Source organism: Labeo rohita, chromosome 8, assembly GCF_022985175.1.
Source record: "Labeo rohita strain BAU-BD-2019 chromosome 8, IGBB_LRoh.1.0, whole genome shotgun sequence".
NCBI classification, from domain to species: Eukaryota; Metazoa; Chordata; class Actinopteri; order Cypriniformes; family Cyprinidae; genus Labeo; species Labeo rohita.
In genome coordinates, this window is record NC_066876.1 from 34,887,987 (window position 1) to 34,901,531 (window position 13,545).

Sequence of the window (13,545 nt, forward strand, 5' to 3'; positions counted from 1 at the left end):
AGAAAGATTGAAATTGTATTTTTTTTGTATAACATAATTCAGCACACTTCAAAAAGAATTTTCTACAGTGTAAAAACTCTACAGTAATAAATAAATAAAAGTTTTTGAAGCATTTTGTTAAAGAGATGTGAATTTGTGATGATTTACATTAGGAACATTAACTGCTGCAATGGTATTCTGGCAGAAATTGCTTTTACTGTAAATTTAGTTAACTTAGTATCTTGCATGCATTAGTTTGGTGGATCAGTAGCCGTTCAGGACGTTTGCTGTCACCTGTATCCGAGTCTGTTAGTATGTGAACACGTTCTCTTATATTTCATGAGTCGTGAGCTCCGTGTGTAATCTATTTCCAGGCAAACCTGCATCAGACAGGCATGAATTGCATGACCAAACCCCTGCATGTATTTGAGGGAGAACACGGTCGCAGCGTGACATATGCATGAGCCCTCCGTGAATCTTTAACGTTTAATTCATGTCTGAAATTCTCACGTGGCATAAACGCTCTCTTTTCTCTGATCATTTACTCAGACAAGGAACCACGGGAAATGAGGCGGGAGGTACCAGACTGCTCGGGCTGAAAGAAATGAAATTGAAAAGGAGCTCAGTCATCCTGTATTTTTGGAAGCGTTTGCAGACTGGATGCGTAAATAGTGTAAAATGCAGTAGGGATCCGCGAGGCTTTAATAAATAATGGGCATCAATATCTGGGGTGGTTAATATTACATTAGAGCTAATATTAAAGAGCAGCGGGCTTGACATTAAGAAAAGCACACACAAACGTTTTTATGTCTACAAGGTTTTGAGAGCAGTCGAGTCATTCTCAGACAAAGACACTTTGTCCCCATGTGTCCCCATGACTTGCACTGAGATAATGAACAGGCTGCTAAAATAAGTCACATTATTTGACAGATTTAATTTCAGTAATGTGAAAGTTGTGAATCTGTAAAATAATACAATTATTTTTAAATGAGTGTTACAGGAATATCAGCACTTTGCATCATCTTATTTATTTTATGCTTTTATTAAAATGCATTTTTTTCATCTTTATTTTATGCTATTATAATCATTATTATCAACTAAAACTTTTTTCATTTTAATTTGTAAAGTAATTTTTAGTAATTTTGTTGAGTGTTCTTGTCATTTTTATTGCTTTTTTGTTTTTGTCTATATATCTTTCAATTTTATTTTGTTTACGTTTATTTAAGTACTTAAACATCTTTTTTGTCATTTTATTTTAAGTAATGAAAATGCTTTTTATGGATTTAGTTTTAGTTGATGATGATTGTCATAGCATAAAAACGCATTTTAATAAAATTGCAATTTCTAATATTGGTTTCCTGTTTTTTTCAGGATATTTGATAAATAAAAAGATTTTACAGTGTTTATTCAAAATAATTTTGTTATTTTGTTTTACAATATACGCTACTATTCAAAAGTTTGGGGTATGTACATTTTCTTTCTTTCTTTCTTTTTAAGAAATAATACTTTTATTCAACAAGGATGTGTTCAATTGATAAAAAGTGACAGTAAAGACTTATTGTTAGAAATGATTTATATATTGAATAAATGCTGTTCTTTTTAATTTTCTGTTTCTCAAAAAATCCTGATAAAATATTAAGCAGCACAACTGTTTCTTATTATAAATCAGCATATTGGAATGATTTCTGAAGGAAAAATTCAGCGCTGCATCACAGAAATAAATTTGATTTTAAAGTATATGAAAATATGAAACCAATTTTAGAAATTGCAATAATATTTCACAATATTACATTTTTTTCTGTATTTTTTTGCTTTTATTAAAATGCTTTTTTCACCTTTGTTTTATGCTTTGACAGTCATTATCATCAACTAAAACTAAATCCATAAAAAGCATTTTCATTAATAAAATGGCAAAAAATGAAAATGTCACATCAATTGTTTCGTAAGTACTTAAACTTAGTTACTAAAAATTACTTTACCAATTAAAATAAAAAAAGATAATTTAGTTTAAAATATTAACAAAAACTCTCACTTTCTGTTTGTCTGACATTTCAATTAAGATCTTTGAAACTTCATATTTATATTTTACATTTATATTATATATTTATATGTTTATTTATATTATTTCCATATTTGTTATATATTTTATATTTATATTTCATATTTGTGGGTGTAAGATTGTAAGTTTTCATAACTAAGACAAGTTATTCTTACACTCAATCGTACTCTAATATGCTGATTTATTATCAGTGCTGGATATAGTTGTGCTGCTTAAAGGAGAAGTCCACTTCCAAAACAAAGATTCACGTATAATGTACTCACCCCCCTTGTCATCCAAGATGTTCATGTCTTTCTTTCTTCAGTTGTAAAGAAATTATGTTTTTTGAGGAAAACATTTCAGCATTTTTCTCCATATAATGGACTGATATGGTGCCCCGAGTTTGAACTTCCAAAATGCAGTTTAAATGCGGCTTCAAACGTTCCCAAATGCGGTTGTAAACGATCCCAGCTGAAGAAGAATGGTCTTATCTAGCGTAATGATCGGTTATTTTAATACAAACAATACAATTTATATACTTTTTGAAGTCAAACGCTAGTCTTGTCTTACTCTGCCTGGACTGTTTAAGTTGCGGTTCACGACAAGTTACGTCGAAAAACTCCCGTCTCATGTTCTCCCTCAACTTCAACGAAATCGTCCTGTATCGCTGTTTTACCTTTTTTGTTAAAGTGCCCCTATTATGCCATTTTAAAGGTTGCTAATATTGTTTTAATAGACTCCCAAAACAGGTTTACATGTATGCAAGGTCAAAAAACACTTCAGTTTTCTCCAAAAATAGATTTAATTTTACCCCATTTCTAAATGATTCCTAAACGACTCGTGCGAAGCAGTTCGAAGAATCAGTCTCTCTAAACCCCTCCTTTCCGTGAGCCCTCACTGCTGTGATTGGTCAGATGGCGCAGTCCTTTATGATTGGTCTACCGCGTACGGCGTGTCGGAAAAAAAGAAATGCCCATTGCCATAACTGACTGACAGCCCTGGAGACTTGTCAATACATAGAAAAGATGGCATCGATTTTACGATGGTTTCTGCACTTTGGTCGATGCAGAAACAAGCCGTCCTTGCAGGGCGGAAGAAATTGAAACGAATGGGTTTCATAGCACAGCGCTTTCCGCATTCAGTGTGAAAGCCGCTTTGTGCGCCATCCTTTATCATTACTCCAACTAATGAGACAGACAGACAGTCAAGCTGCATCAATCACAAATTGTCAGACTACAGTGGGTCCACAGCTGAACAACAGAACTACAGAAGCGTGATTTAGCCAGTTAGCATGACATGTGCAGGGTTGTTACACAACATAACATACACAACTACGTATTTTGAACGATCGCTAGAAAATACAGTCTTTGTAGATTCATCATCTTTTGGAAGTCAATATAAAACAATTTCACTCACAGCGTAGGATACAGCGTCTTCTGTATAATGTACGTGTAAATTTCCATGTGACGTAAACCACATGAAAATTTTACTGTTTGTGGGTGGGCAAGTTGTTCGCGACGTAGAACGTGGGTGGACATTATGCAAATGTGTTACTTCATGACATATGGCCGTAACAGAAAAAGAATTGAATTCCTGACGACTCGTTCAGGCAAATGTGAGCCGACTTTTTTTTTGATAGACAATAACTTTATTTATCATGCACTGTCGGCTTCACAACTTTGCAGATAGTTTATGTTCACATACAGCTACATGACACACTGCATGAAAGATCATATTTGAAAAGGCATAATAGGAGCACTTTAAGGGTGTTTGATCTTTTTTTGCATGTTCACTTTGCAAAGACGGGGTCAGTACTTCTGCAGCGATGTAGGATGATTTCGAAATGATTTGTGAAGTTGAGCGAGAAAATAAGATTTTTCGACATACCCTAACTGTCTTGAGTCAGAATACACAGAGTTCAGAAAGAGCAAGACAAGTGTTTGAGATATAAGTATAGAAATTGTATTATTTTTATGAAAATAACCGATCGTTTCACTAGATAAGACCCTTCTTCCTCGGCTGGGATTGTTTACAACTGCATTTGGGATCGTTTGAAGCCGCATTTAAACTGCATTTGGAAGTTCAAAATTGGGGCACCATATCAGTCCATTATATGGCAATGTTTTCCTCAAAAAACAATTTCTTACGACTGAAGAAATAAAGACTTGAACATCTTGGATGACAAGGGGGTGAATACATTATATGTGAATCTTTGTTTTGGAAAGATTTCTATTTTGAATAAATGCTGTTCTTTTTAACCTTTTATTCATTAAATAATCCTAAAACTCAGGATCACAGGTTCCAAAAAAATATTAAACAGCACAACTGTTTCCAACATTGATAATAAGCGTAATCAGCATATTAGAATGATTTCTGAAGAATCATGTGACACTGAACACTGGTGTAATGGCTGGTGAATATTCAGCTTTGCATCACAGAAATAAATTATATTTTAAAGTATATTAAAGTAGAAAACTGTTATTTTAAATTGCAATAATATTTCACAAAATTAGTCTTTTTTCTGTATAAATGGAACTATGATGAGCATAAGAAACTTATTTAAACAACTTACTGATCCCAACTGCAGTGTATCCACCTTATTTTTCAATGCGGAAGTAAGTTAGTGATAGACATCCGGTTCATAATCCACCATAGGGAAATAACGAGAAGAATATCGAAGTGCAGTAAACGGTAAAACAGTAAAACTGTTTGCACTACAAACAGTGTGTTCATAATTAAGATAATACAATAAAATAATATGGTAAGACACACCAGTTTGCAGTATCAAGCAGCAAAACGAGCTTTTTGTGCAGCTAAAAATAGCTGGAAGTGGATGAGACCGGAAGCCAGACAAAAAAATGTACAAATGGCTGCACCCACTCTTATGGGAAAAATAAGGTGGATAAAGGAGAATCATAATCTTGTAATCCATAAAAAAGCAACTGTAATTCAATTATATGATAGATCATTTTAAAATGTAATATACTCAAATTACGTACTTGATTTTTGTAAAATAATCCAGAGTACATGTGATCAGTTACTACCCAGCTTTGTTAATCACGTATTTAGATATTTAGTATTGAAGGGTAATGGTTTAAAAATTGGCCATTGAAAACCTATTTTTGTTGGCTGCTAATATGAATATTAGTTCCTTCTTTTGCGGTTCCCAGTGTCTGTGTCGGTCCTTTGGGTCTGATGACTTAAGCCCAGCTTTTCAAATGAAAATGGGGAAAAGCAGAAATTTCCAGGCACAAAAGTCACAGTTTCCTGAGAACATCCTGGTCACTTTCTGTACTGTCCGTAACGCACGATTGTGTCAGAGGTCTTCGTGTGTTTACAGTAATTTACGATGACACTAGACGACACTCAGCGGCCCTTTCTAATGATGACTAACAGAAGATCCGGCAGTCAAGGACGCTGTTATACATATGCAATGTGATGCTTCAGCAGGATCTGCTGGCTTGATTTAGCATCAGACGTATGGTTGTTTATTTCCGTCCTCTAAGCCTCGTAAACGGGCTTTAAACCACACCTCGGTGCGCCGAGGACATAACCTTTAATGGAATCTGACCTGATAAACACTCACTTTCATTGCTTAGCCTTTTTACGGGAGCCGTTTGCCACGGATGCGCAGAAAGACTCAGGGTTTGACTCGCGCAGACACGCTTTCCTAGCAGAAGACGCTTCTGAGGTTCAGTCATTATCATTATGGGCTTGGACGAAATTGCTTTTGTTTTTTCATTTTGATTTCTTTTTACGCGTCATTTAGTTGGATCCTATATTTATATCTCTGCACACATCGCCCGGGATAGAGTGGAACATCAGTCATTTATTGTTTCCATTTTTATATTGTTCTCTCTTTATACATTAAAACATGTTGTGAATTCTGATAAAAACAGTTTTGAGGATGAGTCGTGACCATCAGCAGCTGGATCTATCTCATAAGACTAGTCAAGAACATAACCAGGTTATAGTTCACTAATTCTTTCTATTAATATAGAAACTAGAACTTTATTTAGGACCATTAACTAAATGATTTAAACGTGTTTAATTGTCATGAAAATAATGTTGAAATAAAGCATTTCTAGGGTATATTTTACTCCAAAATCAAAGCAACAAAATTGATACAAATAAATAAATATATGTACATTCAGATAAATGTTTGTTTATTTATTTATTTAAATGGAGTGCTATGATTGCAATTTGTGGTTAACAATGTTTTTATTTGCCATGAAAAAATGTGAACAAATATGAAAAAAATATGATGTCAGGTTTCTATATTTCCAGTTTATATTTCACTTCAAAACCAAAATAAGTAGTTTATATATAAGTTTATATTTATTTTTAAATAAATTACAAATAATAAAGACAAGTACATTTTAATTAAATATTTTGTATTATAGTTATTATGCAATATTATGACAACAATCTGTGGCTAAAATATGTTTAATTAGCATTAAAACATTAGTTTTGCAGGTTATATTTTACTACAAATTTTTTTTTAAAATAAATGTTTGTATAATGTGTTTAACTGTCATGAAAATAATGTCAAAATATTTTCTGTAAATACTGTAAAGTATTTTTTTAAATATTTCTTTACTTATTTATAAATAAATAAATAAATATTTCTTTATATTTTTTTTTATTTTATATTTATTCCAGGTTTTATTTCACTCCGAAATCAAAATTAGTAGATTTTTATTTTTTTTAAATAAATGTTTATATTTATTTTAAAATAAATTACTATGATTACAATTTGTGGTTAAAAATGTATTTAATTGTCATTAAAATAAGGTATTTCCAGGTTATATTTCACTACAAAAATCAAAATAAGTACTTTTTTTTTTAATAAATAAGTTTATATTTATTTTTAAATAAATTACAAATATAATAGTTTACAGACAATTACATTTTTAAATAAATATTTTGTATTATATTTATTATGGCTTACTATGACAACAATTTGTGACCAAAATATGAGTAATTTATTCTAAAATGACTATATTACAATTTGTGCTTGAAATGTTTTTAGCTGATTTTACTATAAAATCAAAACAAGGCATTTTTTTAAAATAAATGTTTTATTTATTTAAAAATAGATTACAAATATATTTTAAAATTACATTTTTGTTTATAATTATTTTAAAATAAATTTCTGTGATTACAATTTGTGGTTAAAAATGTCATGAAAATAATGTCAAAATAAAGTATTTCCAGGTTTTTCATGTATTTTTCAGGTTATATTTCACTCCAAAATCAAAATAAGTACATTTTAATTAATATTTATATTAATCTTTATATAAATTACAAATACATTTTAGACAACAGACAATTTATTAACAAATATTTTGTATTACAGTTATTATGCATTACTATGGTGACAATTTGTGGCTAAAATATGTGTAATTGCCATGAAAATATTTTCAAAATAAAGTATTTCCAAGGTTAAAATGTGTTTAATTGGGAGTTTTTTAATAAATAAATGATTGAGAGTATTATGGATGAATAAAATGTACATACAAATAGATTTGTTTTGTATTACAGTCATGATGCATTACTATGAAGACAATTTGTGCTTAAAAATGTGAAATGAAAATAATGCCACAAAGCCAAAAATGTTAATGGTTCTAAAAAAGGCAGGTCCTTTTCATTTCAGGCTGAAAAATGACCTGGTGACCGTAACTGTAGGAGACTAAAGCTCAGTCTACCCTCCTCCTCTGGATAGCCTGAAGAAACTAATGATTAAAGTGTGTCGTTTAGAGACTATTCCCACAGCCCTGTCTGTCAGTCTCTGGCTCTCCTTTATCTTGTGTGTGTAAAAGCCCCTCTAGACTCGCTCTTAAAGTGTGCTACGAGACAACTCCAGCTTTCAGCTCTTAAGACAGATGCTGCGTCTCAAGGCCAGGTGGTTTTGCTAGACACTTTAATTCTTTTAATGGTACGACCAGCGTGGTATTAGAAAAATCCAGTGGGTGTGTGAACGGTTAAATATATCGATGTGGTTCTCCTGTGCCTCTGTCCTTTATAACGCAGAACATTTCCGTTCCTCCGAAAGGTCCTCTGATCACATTGAGACGGATTTATGACGGCAATTTGAATAAAACTATTAACCTTGATTAACGGAGGAACGTTCCAGTGTGAGATCAGATCAGATGCTATAAAAAGACTTGGCTGGCATTGTGATGCATGACGTAGTTATCCATCCAGGCAGCGACGGCGGCGACGAGAACGATGCTTTCAAAAGCATTCACACGTTTTTCTCTTTCACAGACATAACCTTTTTCATTTTCTGCACCTTATCTGTTCATTTCAGGTCCCATTAATCATTCCCATTGCATGACGCAGATGAGTCTTCAATCTTTTTCATAGAGAGAATGAAATGGCTGAAAAACATCTGTTTAACTGTCTGTAATTCCCAAAGCCTGGACTTCACTTGTTGATTGAGAACTCCATAATATCCAAATGAATGTACAGCATATTCAGTGATCACATGCATTACATGCATATTTTTATACGTGTCTTAATAAACACACAATGTCTAGAGTCATATAAACACCTAAATCCTTTCTTTTCATGTTGCATGAAAACTTATCTTTTTTTGAGAGTTCATTCTTTGTGTGCATGTCAGTTTACGTTTGATATCAGGACTGCAGGATAAAATAATCAATAATCATGTAAAAAGATTTTTGCATTGGAGTTTATTGATTTGAGATTGATACCGATCCTATTTGCTTTTATACTCATTACTAATTTTATTGTGAATGATTTTTTTGGATATGTATGCAGTATAAAAGAAAATATTTGGTGAAGTGGTCGACCAATATATTTAGTAAAAAACCCATGCTTTATATATTGTTTTATAAATATTTAAAAAATAAAATTTAAAATTTAAAAATAAGAAGTTTCTATACGTATTTTTAGATTTAGGTTTTTATGTAATTGTTACACTGTTTTACTGAAAAATGTGTTCTAAATAATTTTATATATAAATACTTAATATATATAAAATTAACATAAATATTTACAAGGTGTGTTTTTTTTTTTTTTGTTAAATTTTGTAAATATTGTATACATAATATAATAATTTACAAAATTTAAATTAAAAAATAGTCATTTTTACACACATATACATATAATAAATTCCACATCTAATTATGCTCTATGTTAAGTGTGGTGTTATGAATGTTATATTATAGATGTTAGGAAGTGCCAAACAGGAAATAATTATATAAAATCTGAATATATAAATATAAACTGTGAATATATAGAAGCAAATATAAATATATAGTTATAAGTCTGAATATATAGAAGTACATCAGAATATATGTTTATAAATCTGAATATATAAATGTAATTCAGAATATGTAGTTGTAAGTCTGAATATACAGATACAAATCTGAATATATATTTATAAATCTGATTATACAAATGCAATTCAGAATATATAGTTGTAAGTCTAAATATACAGATACAAATCGGAATATATGTTTATAAATGTGACTATATAAATGTAATTCAGAATATATAGTTGTAAGTCCGAATATATAGATACAAATCTGAATATTTATTTATAAATCTGAATATACAAATGCAATTCAGAATATAGTTCTAATTCAGAATATATAGTTGTGAGTCTGAATATATAGATACAAATCTGAATATATATAAAATTAATATAAATATTTACAAAAATGTAAAAGAAGGGTTTTTTTGTTAAATTTTGTAAATATTGTATACATAATATAATAATATAATTTACAAAATTTAAATAAAAAAATTGTCATTTTTACACACATATACATATAATAAATTCCACATATAATTATGCTTTATGTTAAATGTGGTGTTATGAATGTTATATTATAAATGTTAGGAAGTGCCAAACAGGAAATAATTATATAAAATCTGAATATATAAATATAAACTGTGAATATATAGAAGCAATATGAATATGTAGTATATAGAAGTACATCAGAATATATATTTATAAATCTGAATATATAAATGTAATTCAGAATATGTAATTGTAAGTCTGAATATACAGATACAAATCTGAATATTTATTTATAAATCTGATTATACAAATGCAATTCAGAATATATAGTTGTAAGTCTGAATATATAGATACAAATCTGTATATGTAAATGTAATTCAGAATATATAGTTGTAAATCTGAATATATAGATACAAATCTGTATATGTAAATGTAATTCAGAATATACAGTTGTAATTCAGAATATATAGTTGTAAATCTGAATATATAGATACAAATCTGAATATATATTTATAAATCTGAATATATAAATGCAATTCAAAATATATAGTTGTAAGTCTGAATATACAGATACAAATTGGAATATATATTTATAAATCTGATTATACAAATGTAAGTCTGAATATATAGTTGTAAATCTGAATATATAGATACAAATCGGAATATTTATTTATAAATCTGAATATACAAATGCAATTCAGAATATACAGTTGTAATTCAGAATATATAGTTGTGAGTCTGAATATATAGATACAAATCTGAATATATATTTATGAATCTGAATATATAAATGTAATTCAGAATATTGTAAATCTGAATTTATAGATACAAATCTGAATATATATAAAATTAATATAAATATTTACAAAAATGTAAAAAAAGAGGGTTTTTTTTGTTAAATTTTGTAAATATTGTATACATAATATAATAATATAATTTACAAAATTTAAATAAAAAAATTGCAATTTTTACACACATATACATATAATAAATTCCACATGTAAGTATGCTCTATGTTAAATGTGCTGTTATGAATGTTATATTATAGATGTTAGGAAGTGCCAAACAGGAAATAATTATATAAAATCTGAATATATAAATATAAACTGTGAATATATAGAAGCAAATATGAATATATAGTTATAAGTCTGAATACATAGAAGTACATCAGAATATATATTTATAAATCTGAATATATAAATGTAAATCTGAATACAGATACAAATCTGAATATTTATTTATAAATCTGAATATATATTTATAAATCTGAATATATGAACGTAATTCAGAATATATAGTTATAAGTCTGAATATATATATACAAATCTGAATATATATTTATAAATCTGAATATATACATGTAATTCAGAATATATAGTTGTAAATCTTAATTTATAGATACAAATCTGAATATATATTTGAATATATAATTGTAATTCAGAATAGATTTAAGTAAATCAGAATATACATATATAGATCTGAATATATAAATGTAAATCAGGAATATGTAGTTCTGAATATATATATATGAACACACAATCTAACTTAAAATGTGCTCTAAATTTTTATTTAAAATGTGTCCAATTACAAATATATATATATATATATATATATGTATTATAAAGAACTTTTGAATAATTCATAATTATTATTTTTTGATCATGGAAATTATGAAGCAATTTTATGATGCTGGTCAAGTTAAATTCCTCAAAGTGAACCCCTTAACAAATTTTTAAATCCTTGTAAATAATGTGCTCACTTCCTGTGTCTTTTCCTATGTCTAGGTTCCATCTTCCCAACGTACAGACCCTCGGACACGGTCTTCAAGATCACGTTTTGGCTGGGCTATTTCAACAGCTGCATCAACCCCATCATCTACCCCTGCTCCAGTCAGGAGTTTAAGAAAGCCTTCCTGAGCGTGTTGGGCGCCCGCTGCCTCCGCAAGAGATCCACGCCTTCCCACGCGCTCTACCAGAGCCACAGTCCGCGGCACGGCCAGTCTCAAATCCTCGGCCTATCGAGCCGCGAAAACCCGTCCCGCCTGAGCCCGTCCTCTTCCATCGCTCTGTCCCGCAGCCCGTCCTCCCGGGACGGCCGGGAATGGCAGGCCCCTTCCCGGACATCGTCGGCGGGGACTACCGGGGTCAGCGCGGGGGTGAGCGTGGGAGCCAAAGTGGCGGGAATGTGCGGTAAGAACCTGCTGAGGACATGCTGCTGCGTGAGAATGGATTCGCCGCAGCCCGAGCCGCCCGCACACAACTCGCTTCCCGTCATCAAAATCCATCAGCTCTCGCTGTGTGAGGACGGTGATGCGGTGTGAATGAGCACGCTGGGGAAATCACTCGACTCACGCTGGCTGTGATGCCACTTTGCCACTTGACAGAGCCTCACAACGCAAACTGATGAAGAAAACCGAGTTTTTGATTGAAACCATCAGTGATGGGAACATTGAGAGCTGCTTCGACACGGTTGATGCTTAATGCAGGCACAGTTCAGCTTTACATGAAAACTGTCTTTATTTACTCACTCTCATGTCTTTCCAAACCTGTGGAACGACAGTCAGTGAACTGAAATGCAAATAAGATTTTGCAGCTTCAACAGAGGGAAGTGCATTAACTTTAACCCCGCAAAGCCTGAGACAGGAAATAATAGTCTGAAAATTTTCTTTTTTTTTTAATGGAGCAGGTTGAACCTTTAAACAAAGTAACGACGCAAGACTTACCATTTTCACATTCAACGCCATGTTGTTTTAAATAGCAAATGCATTTGTGCCCATCTGTTTACCCATGGGTGTGCTGGTCTGAAAACAAGGTATGTTCAGGTGCATTGGTGGTGCGTTACAGCTGACCAACTAAAACCTGTTCAGTGGTGCAGTTTTTTTTTAATTTATTTAAAGGGTGCGTTAGTAATATGTGACCGTGGACCACAGAACCAGTCATAAGTGTCAGTTTTTTAAAATTGAGATTTATACATTGTCTGAAAGCTAAATAATAAGCTTTCCATTGATCTATGGTTTGTTAGGATAGGAGAGTATTTGGCTGAGATACAACTATTTTGAAAATTAATTAAAACTATTTGGAATCTGAGGGTGCAAAAAAAAAAAAAAAAATCAAAATATTGAGAAAATCACCTTTAAAGTTGTCCAAATAAAGTTCTTAGCAATGCATATTACTAATCAAAAATTAAGTTTTGATATATTTACAGTAGGAAATTTGCTAAATACCTCCATGGAACATGATCTTTATTTAATATCCTAATGATTTTTGGCATAAAAAAAAATTTGATCAATGTTTTGACAAAATGATACAATGTATTTTGGCTATTGCTACAAATATACCCGTGCTACTTATGACTGGTTTTGCGGTCCAGGGTCACATATGTGCCTATGAGTGGGTGTACAACGCACATAAATGCCAAATATTAAAAATCAAAGGATTGCAATGTAAAAGATTATTATTGTGTACGCTTTAACCTTGTACACGAGCAGACGCATTTCCTCTCTGGAGAAGTGTTCTTTGCTCTTGCAAATTCTGCCATGTAAAAAGCGAATCCACCTATTGCAAATTATGAATTGTGCAAGGGCAACTGGCTTTCAAAGGGAATGAGACATGAGACATGGTTTATTGCATGTTACACCCAAAACACACCCATGACTCATTAAGAGAGGTACATTTTGGACCATGCACCTGGCATGCCGACCGTTTTTTCTGTTGTTAAACTAGCAAAAGTGGTTTCAGTGCATCTGCGTCCTGCA

General features: G+C 31.2%; 1 protein-coding gene across 4 annotated transcripts in view; it reads left to right on the forward strand.

Annotated features, from left to right (window-relative positions):
- Positions 1-12,906, forward strand: part of adra1aa (adrenoceptor alpha 1Aa) — a 32,863-nt gene extending 19,957 nt beyond the window's left edge. For all 4 annotated transcript variants that reach the window (XM_051117919.1, XM_051117918.1, XM_051117920.1 and 1 more), the window contains one exon: positions 11,576-12,906. In XM_051117919.1, coding sequence (XP_050973876.1) covers positions 11,576-12,111 — 536 coding nt within the window. In that variant the 3' untranslated portion in view covers positions 12,112-12,906. The remainder of the gene's footprint in view (positions 1-11,575) is intronic.
- Positions 12,907-13,545: the final 639 nt, after the last annotated feature.